This window comes from Enoplosus armatus, chromosome 23 (assembly GCF_043641665.1).
Source record: "Enoplosus armatus isolate fEnoArm2 chromosome 23, fEnoArm2.hap1, whole genome shotgun sequence".
NCBI classification, from domain to species: domain Eukaryota; kingdom Metazoa; phylum Chordata; class Actinopteri; order Centrarchiformes; family Enoplosidae; genus Enoplosus; species Enoplosus armatus.
This window is the reverse complement of record NC_092202.1, coordinates 6,389,899-6,409,026: the sequence shown is the minus strand read 5'-3', so window position 1 is coordinate 6,409,026 and position 19,128 is coordinate 6,389,899. Positions and strand designations below refer to the sequence as shown.

The 19,128-nt window shown below is 44.4% G+C and overlaps 1 protein-coding gene across 1 annotated transcript in view; it reads right to left on the bottom strand.

The window, feature by feature from the left end:
• Positions 1–19,128, bottom strand: part of pcdh7b (protocadherin 7b) — a 101,313-nt gene that overhangs the window by 36,965 nt on the left and 45,220 nt on the right. The window contains exon 2 of the mRNA XM_070930215.1: positions 15,158–15,353. Within this exon, the coding sequence (XP_070786316.1) occupies positions 15,158–15,353 (196 nt within the window). The remainder of the gene's footprint in view (positions 1–15,157; positions 15,354–19,128) is intronic.

The window sequence follows — 19,128 nt, the reverse complement described above, 5'->3', positions numbered from 1 at the left end:
TTTTTGCCCTATTCACATCATCAGCACTTCAGATTAAACTGACACAATCTCCTGCCTGAGTGTGAGGGTGCACACACACACACACACACACACACACACACACACACACACACACACACACACACAATTAATCACAAGAAACGAGGAAGAGTCTGCTCGGGTTGCATAACACCTTGAACAGAATACAATCGCGTCTACACACTCCCACATTCGCTCTCTCTGTCTCTCGCTCCTTCCTTTCTCCCGTCATCACCTTTGTCAGAGGATAAACTCTTTGGCTTGCAGGCTTTCTATCAAAGCCCGAAACCACAAAAAGGAGCTCACTGTCTTTATTCTTGCAGTCTCTCTGCAAAAAAATCTGTTTATACACTGTATACACTTTCACCCCTCTGCAGCTGGCTCTTACATTTGCCTCCTCAAAGACCCCCCCCCCCCCCCCCCCCTTTGCTCCTCCTCCTCCTCCTCCGACGCTTTAGAAACAAATTGCTTTGTCCTCGCACAGAGTTCAGCCAAAGAACATGAGTGTTGACAGCTATGGTCTTTTCAAGAGGAGAGCTGGATTACTGCATGTATGTATTGAGGTGGATTAAGACTTGTTGACGCTATTGAAAGGTCCCGACAGGAGCACTTTTGGAATTGGTCAGCGAGTCTTAAACCCAGCTAATGCGTTCAAGACCCAGAATGAAATCACCAAAAAAAGCAGGGGTAGTAATAATCATAATAATAATAACACCAAAGGAGGGAGGGAGAAAAGAGCAAACAACAATCAAGAAATGTCTGGAAAAATGCAATTTTCACTCCGAAACCATCTGTTCTTGCTGCTCATAATCTGCGGTTGATTTTGATTAAGATTAAACCTTGCTCAAGCCCCGTGAGCTATTAAAGGAGTGCAGCCTCTTTCTTTTTTTTTTCTAATAAAGATGAGTGATTTGAATGGTGATTTGGGGAGCTCTCGAACAAGGTGAGGTGTGTGTGTGTGTGTGTTTATATGTGTGTTTATATATGCATAAACGTGTGTGTGTGTGTGTGTGTGTGTGTGCATGTGTGTGTCCTTGCGCCGTCTGCAATCGCTCAGGGATTAAGATGATTTATGCTGCCCTGGCGTGACTTCAGATTCACAACGTGTGGGGTGATGGAACCATCATTCATCTCTCCCTCTCTCTCTCGCCCTCTCTCTCTTCCGCTCTCACTGTCAGTAAAAATCTAACTCGTGGACCCGATTCCCCTGAAGCTCAACTGTCTAAAAGTTTCAATTCTTATTAAAATTCTTGCCATGTCTGGTATTTAGCGAACTGTATTCATCTTGAACACAAAATATATTTTTTTAATGCCTTAAAAGACTTAATGTTGCACTTCTGTAATGCTGTTGGACTCAAGATGGACAATCAAAATCAATGTGGCAGAACCAGAGATATTTACTCCACACATTCTTCTTCCATGTCAAAACATGGTGCCTACATTACCCACAATGCAACTCAACCGCTGCGCTGTTCAGTCTGAGATTCGGGTGTGTTATGCTAGTAATGGCAAACGCTGCTACAAGCCACTACAGAGGTCTAGTGAGCTCACTTCTTTCTAACTCCACACCCCCAGACCGTGTGTGTGTGTGTGTGTGTGGCATGCCTGATATGAGACAACTACCCAAAGAGTCGTTTGAGAGCGAGTTCATCATAACAGCTATAACTGGATAATGACTGTAACTTGTTTCCCTGCGCAGTGTGTGAACCCAATCTGTCACTTCCAGAAGATTTTCAAATCCAAGGCGTACATTGTGTGTGGGAGGCAGGCTAAACAGTGCCTCTCTGCATCCTACAGCCGCTGTGTACATGCAAAGCGAAGAACACAGTGGCCTGGTGCAACCAAAAAACACACACACTCCAGAACTGGTGTTGATTTGAAAACAGTCCAAACAGCATGCATTTTTCTATATTTCCCATTCGGCTTTTGCACTTTCAGCACAAAGGATTCCTTCTTGCCAGTGTACAAGCTCTTGGTTTGCCAGAGGTAAGCCTCTTCCCAGTAGCATCCCTCCAACGACTGCACAAACCCATTCACTCACAGTGAGATGAAGGCGATCTAATGTTTGCAGATGCTGCCAAAAGCTGATCTCAGGGCATTCACTTAAAGCGATAGAGGGAGATTATTACATGTGCTTAAATCTGGCCCTGAACATATGTATTCATGTGTGTGTTCTTATGAGTGTGTGCAGGCGTGTGTGTGTGTGTGTGTGTGTTATGTTTGCGGGCATTGTGAGCGGACTCTCAGGCACGTCATCTGGATTAGGATGCTCTGTTTTGTCAGCCCATCGGTGGCGGGGGCGCGTGCAGGGGCGTCTTTTTGACATCACGTCAGTCTTGTCCTGCTTCCTTCTCTCTTTCTCTCTCCTCATGCTTGATAACATTGGAAGGGTTCCTTGGTGCTTAGACAATGCGTAAAAAAAGTCACAAGAAGTTTACCAAAAGGAAATAGGAATAACAAGCAAAGTGCATCACTTGTGAAGCAGAAGGTCTTCAACTTTCCTTTACACAATGCCTCAGCTCTCTGTTGACCATTGCTCATTAGTTTTTCTCCACTTAGATCTAATCCTGTGTGCCCTGTGGAGGCACTTCTGTGACTAGTCCCACAACCTTTGCTAAAGTGACTGCCTGAGGGTCAGCTTGAGCCACAGACAAGATAAATGCTATTGTTTTAGCCTTCGAGGCAGCCATTAGTCTGCAGGCGAGACCGCAAACAAAAGGGCAGGAAGCAGACAAAGAGTCCCACACTTTGCCACAGATGCACAAAAACAGGTGTGCCCCTATTGCATTTGTTCAAAGGGTTAATCTTTTTTGTAAACCCCCCCCGGGGAAAGAAAAACAACTCACCTGGCTTTACCTCATCAAATCCCTACCGCATTTACCTCCATTGTTTGGTTTCAGTATCATGTTACTTCACTCTGATTGTGTCCGCTGATATGTTTTGGCTCTTGGGTGCTTTTCTATTGTGGTTTAAACGGGAGCTTTTGACTGCCACTTCTGGCTTTCCTCATCCGTCACAGGAAGTTGTGCTTAAGGCCTGAAGTCATCAGAGACGTGCATAGTTGAGCCGGAGCCTTGTGAGGTGATTGCTGCCTTTTTAAAAGGCTTGAAAAGACAGCTGCCATGGTGAATGGCACACAAAAGAGAGGGATAATTCTTTTTTTTGCTCCTTGCTTTGTGACCTTGAGGTGGAAAAAAAAAATCCACACCTGAGAGAAGGGAAAGGAAGGGAAGGGTGGGGGATCTGTGCGTTGCTGTATGTTTGGTTGCACGCTTCCTCGCCTTCACGACCAGGTGCGCAGAAATTACAAACAACACATGGAGAGAGAGGGAGCGCTACCGCGATGATGGAAGGAGACTCGGGTGAAATTTGTCAAGTCACGGGCTCAAGTTGATGCGGTACTTCAATTACTGGCTGCCGATGCATATTCATCCCAGCGTGAGGGGGAAATGGCGCGTGGTGCCCCAAAATCATTCCCGAGCTGTCAGCGTGTTGTTTTATTCCAGGACGAACCCCGGCAATGTATTCCCTGCTCCGGGTAAGGGTGATGGAGAGGAAGAAAGAAAGGAAGAGAAGGAGGGAGGTAATGTACTTGTGAAAAAAGAGGAGAGAAAAACTAAAATGGTATTTTCTTGTTAGAAAAAAAACATCTAAATACATTGAGTTTCTCCTTTATGTGGCTTCATGCAGGTGTAAACTGCTCACATTGTGAGCTAGGAGAGACAGCACAATAGCGAAAACGCTAAAGCCCTTAAATGGGTCAACAATGCATAAGCGAGCAGCTTCACACTCACAAGAGAAAAGCGGGGAGAGTGCAAATATTAGCAGCACACACCCATACATACATACATACATACATACACAACTTCCTCCTCTTAACGCACACGCATACACCACACCAATTTCACGGCCGCGTGAATGGTTCGCCGAGTGTTGGCCCTAAGTAGGGTGAGCTCTCGGCCTTCATAAAACATGCATGATGCTAATACTGACTGTTATGAGAGTTCCTTGCCTCGCAGTCGCCAGGGAAACCGGTTCGATAGACTAAATGGACAAGCCTTTGTAAAAAAAAAACTATCTCGGAAAAATGCATTAAGTCACTCAAAACGCTCTGTGACGGCTCGGACAAAGCCTTCCGTCTGTTCTCTCAAGACTTCTGAGAGAACCGCAGAAGGACTGTTCAGGGTTAGAAAAATAATGAGCATCCCCCCACACACACACACAAAATAGAAAAAAATAAAATAAAATAAAAAATATATATATATATCACACATCTACTTTGGGAGGGGATTTCTTTCACTAATGCATATATGACCCTGAATAATTGTGTCCATGAGCGTGGTTCCTTGAAAAACTGCGGCCAAAAGGAAATAAGAGAGAAAATAATGAAATTCCTCAGCTAGAGGAACTCAGGAGGATAATGTCCCTCCAGGTGAATGGATGGTGCACATGTGTGCAAGCATGCATACAGCTGTGTATAGAGTTTTTTTGTGAATGCTTTTGTGTGTGAAAGCCTTCTCATTGTGTGCCTTTCTGTTTGGAGAGATGTGTGTGTGGCATGTTATGAAACCCTCCGGCGTCCCCGGTGTCAAAGGTCGCAGTGTGTGCCGCTCGCAGACCTCTAACACGGCTTTGCCACAGGGAGGCCCGAGAGCCTCCTTCTGTAAACCGCGTTGGCTTTTCATTCCAGTGCTTACCCACCCTCCTCTTCATCTCCCCCACTGCTTCCTCCTGTCCCCACCCTTCCTCCATATGAGACACATTATGTGTCCTCAAAGAGAGGAGGCGAGAGAGAGAGAGGGAGAGAGGATAACCCCCTTCTTCCATTGTTACACGCTTTCATCTATTTTTATAAGGCGAAGGAGCGCGGTGGGCGGGGGAAAAATATGTTCTGGTGGGCCGCGGCAGTGTTGTTGCACCACTGAGAGTATGATGCATCTCCGCTTGGATACATGCATGCTCGAACAGCAGTCAGTATTGATCAACACCACTTTCTGTAAATTACCTGATAGCACAAGAAAACACTTTACTTTAATCCTCTATTTAGCATTTAGTATCTGTTTATAAACACTTCATTAATGGATTATAATAAACACATTTTATGAGTTGATTAATACAATGATATCTCCTCCAGCAAGCCAGCCCAGGAGTTCGTCGTGTCAACAGGTTGCTTTTTACACAGCTATAAAGTTACCTTCAATTGCCATGCCAACGTGTCCTGCTGTATTTTACGCCATTGTATCAGACTCCTTCTTCTGAACAGCCGTGCACGCTTATCTGCATTTGTAGAGGTAGGGTTAACAGCCAATAGGAACGCCCCCTCTCTCTGAAATGACCTGTGATTGGCCAAAATCTCCCGTCACGGGCTAGATTTTCTGAAGCCTGAAAACGGAGCCATGAGGAGGTGCAGAAGCCTAGTTTCCTCTCAGACCACTTGAGTTACAATATACTGAAAGCTTATTGTGTATTTATCATGTATATTGCCCAATGACGCCAAAATATGACTGCCTACCCCAGCTTTAAGGTGTCCTTATGTCTGTTTAAAACATCACAGTGCGTCATAGTGTATTTTAAATAGTTTATCACATGTGTAAATGCAAAAATTGAGGTTAAAATAAAGTTAAAAGAGATTGACACCTGCAGCTGGCCCCTCCCATTATTGTTAATACTATTAATATCACTATGATTGATATTAAAGCAAATGTATTTGATATGAGGACAGTGACTTTGAGCCTGTTGGGTTACACATCTGTAGTGCAGGAATGTGTACCTGAAGCTACTATGCCCCCCACGAAGCCCATGCACCCAACACACTGAGACCATCTCCTCACACTGCAACACACACACACACTGATTATCATTAGGTTTTTACTTAATGCCTGCAGCAAGCACGCATTTGTTTGCCTGTGTTTTGACAGTTTTACAGCATTTAGCGGTGTCTCTGAGTCATCAAACCACCCTGATTGAAGGCGAACATGATGTCAAATTCCTAAATAATACGAACTAATTGGTATCAATTAGTGGTAGCAGCCGAAGCTGCTGGCACAGTGAGGAGTTTCCTGACAAAATCCCTTCCCAGAAGGAACGCCAGTTTACAGCCATGCCTGCTGGAGATGTGGCACAGCAAGCTGTTCTGTAAATAGGCTCAAGTGGGTGAACCCAGACAGGGTGGCAAAAGAAAGTTACAAAAACAAGAAACTTTGTAGACTTCTATTTTGTATTGTTTATCGCTAGTTTAAATCTGTCTTGGGGACAGAGTTGTGGGCGGTCGAAGAGCACAATATGAAGAATCGGAATTGTCAAAGGTCAAGCTGCTGGCAAGCCAGATGCCACACATACATAATGTGTAAGATAAACAGAGAAAGGGCTAGAACACGTGTGCGTCAACTGATTCACAAACACAGCCAGAATTCTTTTTTACACAATTTGCAATTCCTACCTTAAAGGTCAAAAAGAGTGTCACTGCTTATATTCAAACTGCAACACACACACACACACACACACACATACACACTCAACATGAGGATATCTCTTACCAATTTTGGCAAACCTTCACTGAAATGAAGTCAGATTTATGTATATTGGCTGTAAGCAGGTTACATCTGGTTCCAGTTGGGTTTGGCAAAAACGACTTAATTTTTTGTGCTTTTCTCGGAAAAAAAGAGTCCTGTAATCAAATAAATGTGATGTGTTTTGTAATGAGCACAGCATTCCTTGTGTGCGAAATGAAATTTGCCAGCAAGTTTTTCAGACGCGTGGAAAGAATGTGTTGAGAAGGAGAAAAAGAGTTCCTGCAGAGTTATCAGGCATGAATATGTGTATGTGCCTTAACTGTGAGATATGAGGAGGGGGTAGTGAGAGACGGTGTTTGCACATAAAGTGTAGTATGTTTGCCGGCTGCATGAATGAATGCATGAGCGGGCCCGGCTTGGTGTCGGCCTACAGAATGTGTGAACACCTGAATGTGTTTTTCTGAATTCTGTTTGTTTGTCCTTTTTTTCTGACAAATTCCCCGAGGTGAGAAATAAATAAAAAGAATGCCTTCATTCTTTGGGCTTTCTCAGTGTTCCTCTCAGATATGCTGCAGGTGTGAAGTTGTCATGCTGCAACATATGCACATACATATACATACATACGCACACTTGTCCCTTGCAGTGGTCTTCTATGGATGCTCAGCCAACGTTCAAGGATCAGAAAATACACAAATAAATAAATAAGCACTTGCAGCGAGCGAGAGAGATTATTGGCAGCTAGCCCCTCCCATGCTATAGACCTCACACTGGGAAAGACATGGCACCTACTGTGTCCCAGTGCTGCACACCTGATGTTGCAGCAAATGTGATCGCTCGCTCTGCACAACCTGTTACAATCATGCACAGAATCCTAACGTGTGCTTGTGACAAAAGAGAGGGAAGTTAGAAGGAGAAGGGAGACCGGGAGGAGTCGGAGGAGGGGGGGAGATCCAGGGAGGAGGGAAAACAAGTAGAAGACAGAGTGCCTGGGAGGAAAGGGGGGGAGAGAGTGGAGGCTTTGGCTGAGTGCCTTGGAGGTGTTTAATTGTCTTCATTGAAGACCGCCCCACCAGCCCCCCTCTTCCCAAACGTTACACCTGACACACATACCCTAGCCAAGGAGTGATGATATCGTGAGAGAGGTGTGGGTAAGGAAAAAAAAAAAAAAAAGTGTATTCCAAATTAACAGCTGTCGGAGAAAGTGATTTTATTCCGAACATAACAAATGCCCGTGCCATTTGGAGACAAGCCAAATTGCTAGTCACCGCTTCGTTGCACCTAAAAAGGCACAAAATGCACATGTCGGCGTGTATGACTGTAGGCCCTCATTGAAAATACAGTCATGCCTCCGCAGTGCCATGAGAAACCATTCTGCTCTCCTTCTCCTACAAGTGCTGGCTTGTGCTTCATCAGCCGTGCATCCAGATTGCAGAAGACAATGCAGAAGTACAACGGACCCATCTTTTGAAGTGGAAATCGACGCACGTATTCCGTCCGATACAATATGGCCGCCTTACTTGAGTGGGGCTTTTATTGCAAGTGCTTGACATTAACGCCATTAAACCACATTAGCTGCCCTTTTTTTGTGTGAGTAAGAATGGCTGATATTCTGTACGTACACGGTCTTGAGCGAGATATAAAGTGGCTGCACTTTTTTATTTTTTCCTCTCTCAAATCAAATGGCCATCGTGGCTGTGTGATGCCTCTCTGCGTATCAGTGTTTGTAAGCTGGCTGAATGGCTTTTTTAATCTCTGTCAGGAGTGGGTGTCAGTCCGCCTCTAGCTACACAAAACACCACAGCAACAATTCCATTATCCACACTCGGACCTCCACAATATGTGTGTATGTGAGTGTGTGTGTGCGTGTGTGTGTCTCTGCACACCACATACATACATCAGCTCTTGTTTATTTCGCAGCGAGTGTAGTATTAGAAGCAACAACACATTTTCAACAATTCTATACCATCTCAATTGTCTTCTTCAAGTCTTCACAAAATTCCTCTTCAGCTTGTCTCCTCCCCTCCTTCTACATTATTACTTACTGATTTAAAGGGTCGGTTCATCCAAATTGCCAAAAATTTGTCCCTGAAATTGTGCTGCTTAAACATACACCTACAAATTGCTACCCTTACTCTAATTCAGTGGTTCCAAACCTTTTTAAGCATGTGAGACCTGAAGAAGGAGAAGTAGTAATTTTGGGAACCACAGCTCTGGATAATCCACAGACTAGGGACTATTTCCTCAGTAGAAAGTAGTTGCAATGAAAACTGTCCACAGTGAGGTCTGCGGATCATCCAGAGTTACCTGGACTGAATTTTAAGAAATGTATCTTCTGCAGTGCTGTGAGCATCTCCACTGTATTACTGCAGGATCTAAGAGTTGGCTATCTCCAGACCCGAATAAATACAACCAAAACTATATGCATGGCTGGATACCAATAGAGAAATAAAAAAAACAAAAAAAATAAGCAGTCAGTGCTTTCCCCACAGCTTCCTCAGGTCTCTGTGCTTCATGTTAAGAGCAGGTATCTCTCAAGCTTAATTCTGTCAGTGTGCTACGGGAGTTAAGACTGCACTGGGGGGGCTTTACTGTCCATGTGTGCCCATGTGGAGAGACAGAGAGGAAGACAGGACGGTGGATGTGACACTGGGATATGATTTGAATACCTGCCTGCTCTGGCTGAGCAGTGATCAATCATCTCTCTGTCAAGTGCCACTCCCTACTGGCAACTTCTCCATGCATGTAACCCCGCCCCTCACTTTTTTCCCTCTGTTTTTTTATTTCATTAATTTTTCTCTCCATCTCCTGGTCTCTCGCCAACCTCCCCGTCCTCTGATCCATCTCTGGGCTCCTGTGCAGTGTGTTACTCATTTACTCTGCCCTGCCACGCTTCCCTCTCTTTGCCTTCCCCTCTGTGCCTTCTCTCATATCGTCTCACCGGGTCCTCTTGTTCTTTCTATCTCCCTTTGCTGTCGCCTTGCCTGAGGATATCACGAAAAGAAATCAGGGGCGTGGGGTAAGGGACAGATGGAAATGAATGAGAGACACGAGGCAGAGGACTGCAGGCAACAGGCACAATACAAACCCTGCTGCAAAATGTACAAGCATCCCGACCTTTAACACACTCTTTAGATGTAGCTGATTATCATTTCTTTATTATTCTTTTTCTGTTCTGATTTACATTTTCAAATTAATGTTTTTAACTCGTGTGCACACATGGACTGTGACCTTGGGGAGGGCGATGAGGGGGAAAAGCGTGTGTAACATGCTGATTGATAGCGTGAGCGCCTTCCACTGGGTGATTTTTCACTACACCACTCTCCACCGAGTGGTGATGGACACACACACACACACACACACACACACACACACATACTCCCATCCCTCCACCAAGTTGGGGGAAATCAGACCTAAGACCAGTGCTGCTTCCACTCCGCTCTTGAAATATGAATGGTTTTAATTAAACAAACTCGCTTTGCCATCTGGCCCTACAATTGGGCTTGCCTAATGAACAGAGTTGCACACAAACACACGCACACACACACACATGCACATTATTAACCAGGCTAAGCAGCATTCCAACGGGCAAAGCTTCGTAAATAGAGAAACAACAACAATGAAGTGATCTAGTGAGGTGCTTCACAGAGCTGGAAAATGATGCAGTGCCTCATTGTGCTAAATGAGAAGTGTGTGTGTGTGTGTGTGTGTGTGTGTGTGTGAGAGAGAGAGAGAGAGATGGTTAGAGCTTATTTGTTTTCATGTGACTGAGCATGTGTGCACTTGCTTAACATGTGCATTTCCCTGTGTAAAATTGTGCATTTCAGTCCGTCTGTCTTGTGTGATTTTACACTTCGAGCGTGTGTGTGTGTGTTAGCACAGGCTCAGACAGTGTCTGTACTCGCCGACTACCTGTCCTCTCTATTTGGGCCGGCTAGCCAACACTAAACGGCGGTACCCCAAGATTTCTCAGCAGGAGAGACAGGAGAGAGATAGAGTCTGTTTTGTGTGTGTGTCTGTGTGTGTTTGTGTGTCTGTGTGTGTGTGTGTGTGTGGGGGGGGGGGGGGGGTGTCTGGCAGCCAAAGCACAGAAACGTGGGAGGCATGCTAACGTTAGCAGCCAGTAGGACGTGCTATTACTCTCTTAGAGGCTACAATAAATTTGCACTATTCATCTGTCTTTGCAGCCAGCATAAACGTAATCAGGCATCAGCCTCTGTGATGTAGTGGTAGATAAAAAGTTGAGTAAACTAATGCACATCCTCCTGTCTGTTGGTAATCATCATAAGGCACAAGTAAACCCTGCAATATGGAAAAAAAAACCTGTCCTTTTTCAGGAAAGTTTTTCTCCTTAAAGCTCATAGAAAGTGGATACTCTATTCTGACACACTCAAGTCTACATAGCATAAATTAGCTTTGCTTTCCTGTGTATAGCATTAGCCACAGGCAGCACAGCACATAGTGTTGTATTAATTGAATACAAGGAGATGAAGCTAAAGTAAAAGGTTAAAGTTACATACATTAGCATTTTCTTTGAAAAAAAGAGTCACTATATGATGATTCACGGATGAAGTAGGATAGATCATAGGCAGCGTGACCTACAGCAACAAGCACAGCGCACTGCACTGATGCACTGAACAATGATATTACATCTTTGGTGCCGGGAGCTGGAGCGCAGAGGTTTCACATGAAAACGCTTTGCACACCTCAGACACCTCGCTCATGATGAAAGGGCAATATGGAAGCATGTTAGTCTGAGGTGTACTTGAACTAACACGGAAAGAATTGAGAAATCCACCGCCCCACCGGCGATGTGGAGATCAATAATAGAGCACTAGTCTTTGACCCACCGATAGCACCGTAAATCTGGACGGGGGGCTCTTTGACATCCATAACGGTCTAATCGGGTGTTTGACTCCAAACACTCAGCGTTTATGAATATCGGATGAGCACCGGGGTAAGCTTATGAATAAGTGAGGGGCCCAGCTGTGCATCAAAAAGATCAAGACTTCATGAAAAGTGCCAAATGCTGTTGCTGAGCAGTATATGGAGCTGTTCAAGAATTATGGCAACATTGATATATTTCTTGAACCCTTTGTGCACTGTTCAACTGAACAAATTCAGAAACATCTGTAAAGATACAGCCGAATTCTCATAGGTTCCTGACATGCAGCTTTTGACTGTCTCTCACTCTGGTGAAACAAAGTCTATGAAGGCGAAAGCTACAGAGGAGGCTTGTCTGATACTTTGTAAAGAGTGGAATGGGTCAAGAATGTGTTCATATTCCCGCAGTGACCCCAATACTCCCTGTTTTAAGTCGGTTCTGGAAGAATCTGTCTTGGATGGAGAGGTTGTTTCTTTCTTTTTTTTATTTTTTTATTTGACACTCCCCATGGAAAGAAGTCAACCAATAGAAAATAATAAAGTTCGAAACTCGACCTTGATGAAGGAGATGAGGAAAAGAAAACACTGTCCCCCGGCACATCTGTGCAGGGTGGAAAGAAAGGAAGGATGAAGAGCGGGAGGCAGAGAGTGAAAAACACACTGTGTGTGTGTTGTCTTCACGTTTGTTCGTCTGGGTCCGTGTTAGTACGGATGCTTGCATATATGTGTGTGTGTGTGTGTGTGTGTGTTGTGGGGGGGGGTGCAGTCCTTGCGTGCGTGCAGTCGTTGCGTGCGTGCATTCATGTGTGTGAGACAGACGAGCAGCTGCCGTGGAGGACGATTGTTCCTGCACATTGTGTGAACATCGATCGACAACAAGCGAGTCCGAAGCTATAAAAAAAAAAGCACGGAATCAAAGAGGGACATTAGCCTTTGTCCGCGTTTCACCCGGACACAAAGCAATGGCAATCAAACGCGATGTGTCGCTAACGTGGTGAATGAAAGACAAAAATCAAATCCTCAGATTCAAAGTTTTCAAACTGACACTCGTGCTTCTAGCCCCAAGGTCGAGATTTCCGTCGTCTTGAATTCACTCCAACCGCCTTTTTCCTTTCATCTACACACACAGACACACGTCAAATGAAACCGACACACACACCGCCCGACAAAAAAAAGAAAAAAAAGCAGACTCTCGCCACGAATCACCGTCGCATTACGCACGTAAATGCCTGCAATTACCTGCCGCTAATGATGCCCATGCCAGCGCTGAGCACCACAGCAAGCCATCTGCTAACTTTTGTTCTCCCTCTTTTCTCATAACTCCCTAATTTCCTAAAAGGGGCCGGGGCTTCATATAGAGCAAATGCAGCGCTGATGGCGTCTGTGTGTGCTCTGGCTACAACACGACGGGGAGTGCTAATGACTGCAGTTAGCATCCCTCCAGAGGCCCGCAGCAGTTTGCCAATATTTGCCCTAACCTTAGATGATTGCATTTACTTTACGCTTAGGTGTTTAGCTGATGCCCTTTTCCAGAGTGACCTAGCATAAGTGAGCGAGCAGGGGCTCAGTGTCCTCCTCAATGACACTTTAACAGGAAACATATAGCTGCTTTTGTCTGTGATTGAATGACAGAACCTAGAACCTAATTACAGTCTCTCAGACCACAAGGCCACCCTGCAGCCTGATTATATCTCCTCATAGACTACCAGAGCACAAACTGTATTAACTCCGAATCGTATAAATGTGCTGCAAACGTGCGATTTAGAGGTTGATTTGAGATTGAAAACAATATGTTGAACAGAACGGGCAAATACTCACATGTACTCACTGACTTCCAATCTCTCTTGTGCAGCTGCCTTTCCATCTACACACACACACACACACACACAGACACACACCAGTTCAGCTGATCTCACTAAAGATAGCGAGCAGCAGCAGAGCATGTTGTTTCTCTTGGATGGAGACTGATTCATGAATTGACCTTGACTCTGTTCCTCCAGCAAATCTCCTCTAAAGCTCCAGTACACTTTGCAATAGTCCCCTCTGAAACCGTGGAAAAGGAGAATTAACAACATGTGTGCAGAAATTGATGAGGATTATATTACCACATATTTTGGGTCAACGTGCTAATTGTAAAATGTTTCAAATTGGGCCATATGTTATGAGCTGTTTGGTATTCAATATTCCGTTTTTGGATTCATTTGTTTCGATGTTTTGTTCTCAAAGTGAATTTGATTGACAAGCTGATCACACTTTTGATCTACCTGGGTTGTGTGCTATCGGCTATCCCCGTCCAATTACTTTAAACAGAGGGCAAATTGAAATGAGACTTTTAATTGGGTCTAATTTGGCCAGTAAATGGGTGCCTATTGTCTGCAAAAGAAGATTTTAAAATATCCACAAGGTAGCCCTATCAGCTCACATTAAAAGTGTTTCAAATCCTTTTTAATCTGCAGTCAAGCCAACATTCGAGAAGCTCACTGTGGACACCCGTGCAACTGCCCGTTTGATGTGCACACACATAACTAGATATTCCCTCAAGGTAAAGCCTTGTTGTCTTGTTGTCCAGGCTTCACCTTAGTGGAACACTGTATTGACTGCATTGATCTGACATAAGTTAAGACATCATCTACAAAACAACTCCATCTAAAAAGAAAGGATGTGAATCTTTAAGCCATTTGAATATCCTTATCCTAAGCTGCAGTGGGGGAGCCTCTGCACTTAGGCTTAGCACTCTCAAGACAGCTACTCCTTGTTAAGCATCGCCTCAGACTCCTAGACTATGAATGGGACCATTACCCCCATCTCTCACTGCACACCCAGATACACACACACTTGCACATATTTTAGCCTTGGTAGGAAACTAGCTCAGAGTAGCTGTGGGAAGGTTCTGCAAGGGAAGATACAGTACTGTATCAAGGGACTGCCTTTACAATAGGCTCCATTGCTTTCCATTGCTCCCACTCACTCTCTCTAGGCTGCAGTCTTTTCACATTACAACCTACAGAACATCAGTTCTATCTCCCAATTGTAGGAAAACGAACTCCTTCATAAGGCCCTCAAGCCAAACACACATTGCAGATCAGTACAACAGTTATCTGTATAGCTTCTAAACAATTCAAGTTGGGTATTAACCCCCCATTGTTACTCCTCCTTTACTTTATGTCAAGGAATACAGGGAAGATATAGAGATCTATCCTCAGTCAAGCTGAAGCCTAGATGACAAATGGAATTCAACAGGAATTGTAAAGAAGGAGCTGCAAACTAAAAGGAGAAAGACGTCTGAAAGGTGTTGATCTTAAAGAATGTGTCTGTTACATATATTCCCTCGTGCATCCCCTTTGATCAAATAAGCCTCAGGTTTCTAAAACCATAAACCACAGGTTTTATAATAAATCCCAGATCTTGTCTTCACATGATGTACATTAAGCTTTCGCTTGAATAAAAGTTGCAACCGCTACTACATCACAATCTCAAACACCACATCACACCTGATACACTGCAGAACGAACTAACCATTGCCAAAACTCTACAAGCAAAAAAAAAACACCTGAAGGTCTACTTGATAACAAATATTAGAAAGGACAGAACCTCACGTGTTTTTGTGTGTTTGTGAGACTTTCTACCATCGGGCTTGCTACGTGAATGCTCTAGGCAGTATGTGAGTGTGTGTTTCCTGTATCTTAACGTTTTCTCAATCTCCTTTCAGTGTTTGCCCCTACCATTTTCCATGTGCTCTGCCTCACCGACACTGCCATCCGGCGTTGTCCTCTCGTAGCTGTCCTCTGGCAGGGGAAGGGCGCCCAGCCGGGGGCCCGACGAACTCTTGCTGCTGGGCGTCTCTGACTCGTCCAGGCCGCTGTCGTAGCAGCTCTGCAGCGATCCTTGCTGGTGAGGGTCCTGGGGCTGGCTCACCACCGAGAAGGTCACTCGGCGAAACGGCTACAAGAGAAACCAAACGGCCGGGGGTCACTATAAAAGGGACTGTTTTACTTTTTTTTCTTATTGTTTGACGATAGCTAGGGTGTTGGATCCTCTGGATTTTGGAAAGGGATTTAGGGGCAGGATGGTAGAGAAATAGGTAAGGAAAAAAGGGGGCAAGGGAAGAAGTCTATGCTTTAATTGGAGGGGTCAGCAGGAGTCGTAGAAGTGTGCTAGCCAAGGACACAACTATTAAGGCTAACTTAAATCTCCAAGCTAGCCAAAAATGAGACACATCTATCTGCTCTATCATAATAGCCAACAAATACATTTTATTACCACAAGCAAAGTCCTGCCTTTGTTTCCCCTTGAAAACTTTAAATAGGAAGACCTTGTAATAGGAATATGGAGGAGGCTGTACAAAGGAAGTCTTTCATAAGCCTCGCTTGAAGCTCAGGGGGACATCCAAGCAGACATGGCAGCTGACTAAACCTATGTGTTAAATACAACTAAAGAGGGAAGAATGCACCAGCCTCGTTCACTTGTTTATGTGTCCACTAAAAAGAGGACAAGGTGAACAAGCGTTCGGCTCTGCAGGAGGTCAGATTCAACGCCACAGAGCGAAAGCACAAACGCAAAGACGAGAGCATACAAACAAGCACACCTACTCGACTGCATGTGAGCACGTGCACACACACAAAAGCTTTTGCCAGATGAGCTGTGGGTTCACGCTGTCAATATGTGTAGCCTGCTTTAACCAACTATTGAGCAGCGTCCTGAGTTAAGCAGTAACCAAAGCATGTCGTTAAAGCCGAGGCCTCTTTCTCACTGTTTCCCCTCCTCAATTTACATCTCTCAATCCCTGTCGAGTGTACAAAGGCAGTGGCAGAGGGGGAGGGGGGGGATGAAAGAGGGAGAATGAGCATGAGACGAGGAATGAAAGATCAGGCTTGGTCATTACCAGAATAAATGGCATAACAAATGGCTAATGCCATTCATTAATTAGATACAAACACAGTCAATGCTTGCCTCTGTTGCTGCACATCTTCTCTTCCAGCCCCTTGCTGGACCTCATCACTTGCTCATGTTCTCCCCCCTCCCCGTCCTCCGTGTTTCCTTGTTCCATCATGGGAATATTACACGGGACAGAGGCCCATTACTCAAACATTTTCTCTTTCTCCCCTCCCTCTCCTTCCCTTTGCAGCCCAATTGTCTCACCTGATAAAGTAAAATCTGTTATCAGCCTCTGTGGTCGATAACTGCATCTTTAATTTCTACGTCTATCCATAACCCGTCTAACACTGTCATTCCTTCTGAGAGGCAGACGCCAAAACGCCATGTCAAGCTCTTACCGTTTCAACAGATATTTGGTATGTGTGAAAGTATGTCTACATCCTTAGAAAAAGAGTGCCCAATGAAGCGTAAACACACGCAGACATAGGGAACATTCTCGGCAGGTGTTGACAGGTCACCTTATAAAGGTGAGCTTTATTTATTTTGTCATTCTGAGACATTTACTGTAAGAACCTCTGAGTCTCTGCCAGGCACATACTGTGCAGGATTCTCTTGTTGATAATGAAATTTCCCACAAGCCACTGGGAAAACATGGTCTTCCTTTTTGCGTGTGTGTCTGTGTGGAAAAGATTTGCATTTATTTATATATTTCCGCCCGGTTCTCTTTCTCTGGCTGGCTGGCTAACACAGCAATCTTGGCAATAAATCATGTTTCCATGTAATTACAATCAACACTCAACAAATGAATTGGTATAAATATTCATGCAAATTTCACTTGGATAGTCAAACATTTGTTGCATAATTAAAATCGGGGCCCAGAAGGAGAACTGCTCTCTATAAGTGTAATAACACTTGAAGAGATGTTAAGATATTAAATTGCATTTTTTTTAAATGGTTTTTGTTTGTTTGTTTGTTTGTTTGTTTGTTTTTATTCAACTTCTCCGAAACACTTGTTTGGTGTGAGGTGTGTGTTAACAAGTCCCACAGCTTGTGTGTGGTCGAAAAAAAGAAAGTACTGTGTCTGGATCAGATTTAGTGGAGTGCCATACTCCTTGGGAAACACGGTTTTCTAATGATACAAATTAAACGACTGTTGCCTAATGAATTGCTGGCACGACCGCTGCAAAGAAAAGAAACACTCCAGCAAACCCGCACTGAGGGAAAATTGAGTTTGGGAGAGAGAAAAGAAGCTGACGGGAAGAAAAAGAAAAAAAAAGTTAAATGAACAAATAGATTTTATTCACCTGAATTTCCCCTTATTTTCACTGGAGGGAGAGCGAGATAGAAGGAAGAAAAAAAAAGCTAATTTGTTTGCAGACCAGAAATGGAGTTCATGCAGAGATCGCCGGAGGCTTTGGATTAGAATCTGCAGCAACCATCGTCTGCACAGCGACCTTCGCTCCCTTCATTCTGTGTCTTTTAAATAAATGAATAAAATAAAAAGCGATTCTTTCTTAGTCATTCTTCCCTTATATTTGTGTGTGTGTGTGTGTGTGTGTGTATGTCTAGGTGTGTGTCTCTGTAGTAGCCTGGGAAGAAAAATGAATTGTCCAGCATGCCATATGAAATCGCATATGGCTTTCTGGTTGCCACAACCAATGCTTTTTTTTTCTCTCTCTCTGTCTCTCTGTCAAGTATTCAAAGGAAAGACGATTTTGGGACTCGTCACATGGCCAAACCACAGGGAAAAATTAACAAAATTATCTGCCATGCACACACACACAATCAGGGTTGACGGCTGGGGATTTGCTGCCCCGAAGATACTTTAATGCTTGAGCGATGGCAAGGGAGATATTACATTGTGAGAAATAAAAGCAGGCTGTGGGCGTTGCAGTGAAAGTGTTCCCCTCGCTGTCTGTCCATGCTGTTATATGGCACAGAGTTGACCCCCTCTCACCAGATACTGGCCATTTTCAGACCCGGTGTGTTTGTTAAGCCTGACTGAGTACATGCCCTTTGATGCCGGTCTCTCTACCTCCCACCCTGACCTCCTGCCCTCGTGGTCCACTCAGCTGCCAATCAATCTAGCAGTGACCGAACCGGCAATACTAGCGCACACACACGCACACACACACACACATACAGAAATCCATTAAAATGTCATGACCCCAGTCCGATTTCATTTTTAAAGGAGAGCCATTTTATTTCAATTCAATTACTTGGGAGCCAATTCAGTTTATTGAGTGTCCATTATGTGATTTTAAAGCCTTGGATTCAGAGATCATCATAAAAGAATTCACAACAAAACCTCATCAAATAACACTTACACACACATATCCATGCATAAAGTAAAGCTAAAGCCCATGCTGTGCCCTGCCAGAGAGTGGCCAAGCTTTCAATGTATGGCTTTCATTACAAGTTAGCACTAGTCTGCTTTATTTTAACCAGATGCTGGGACCCCTTTTCAGGTCCCGACAGCGGAGGGCCTCTTTGGGGTGTGCCTGTGATTGAAAGCCAGCTGTGACAGCCACGGGTGATTGAGCAAATCCGTCATCCCAAAAAATGAAAAACGCAAACAAGCCACAGGTTTATTGGGGGCTCTGGCCGAAGCCTGGCCCGGCCTATTTCCTGGATGCTAAAGGGAAAACACATGGGCTACCTGACTCAAGCGGAGCTAGAGCCAATAAAAACAGGACCGTGCCACTCATGTCAATAATGTGTGACCTCTTGGATTTGATTTTCATTTCCTCCCTCCAAACTAAACGTTTAGCCAATATCAGCAGCACTCTGTTTGAGCCGTACTTCTTCTTTTATCTCCCAGAATGGGTAAAACATTGTTCAG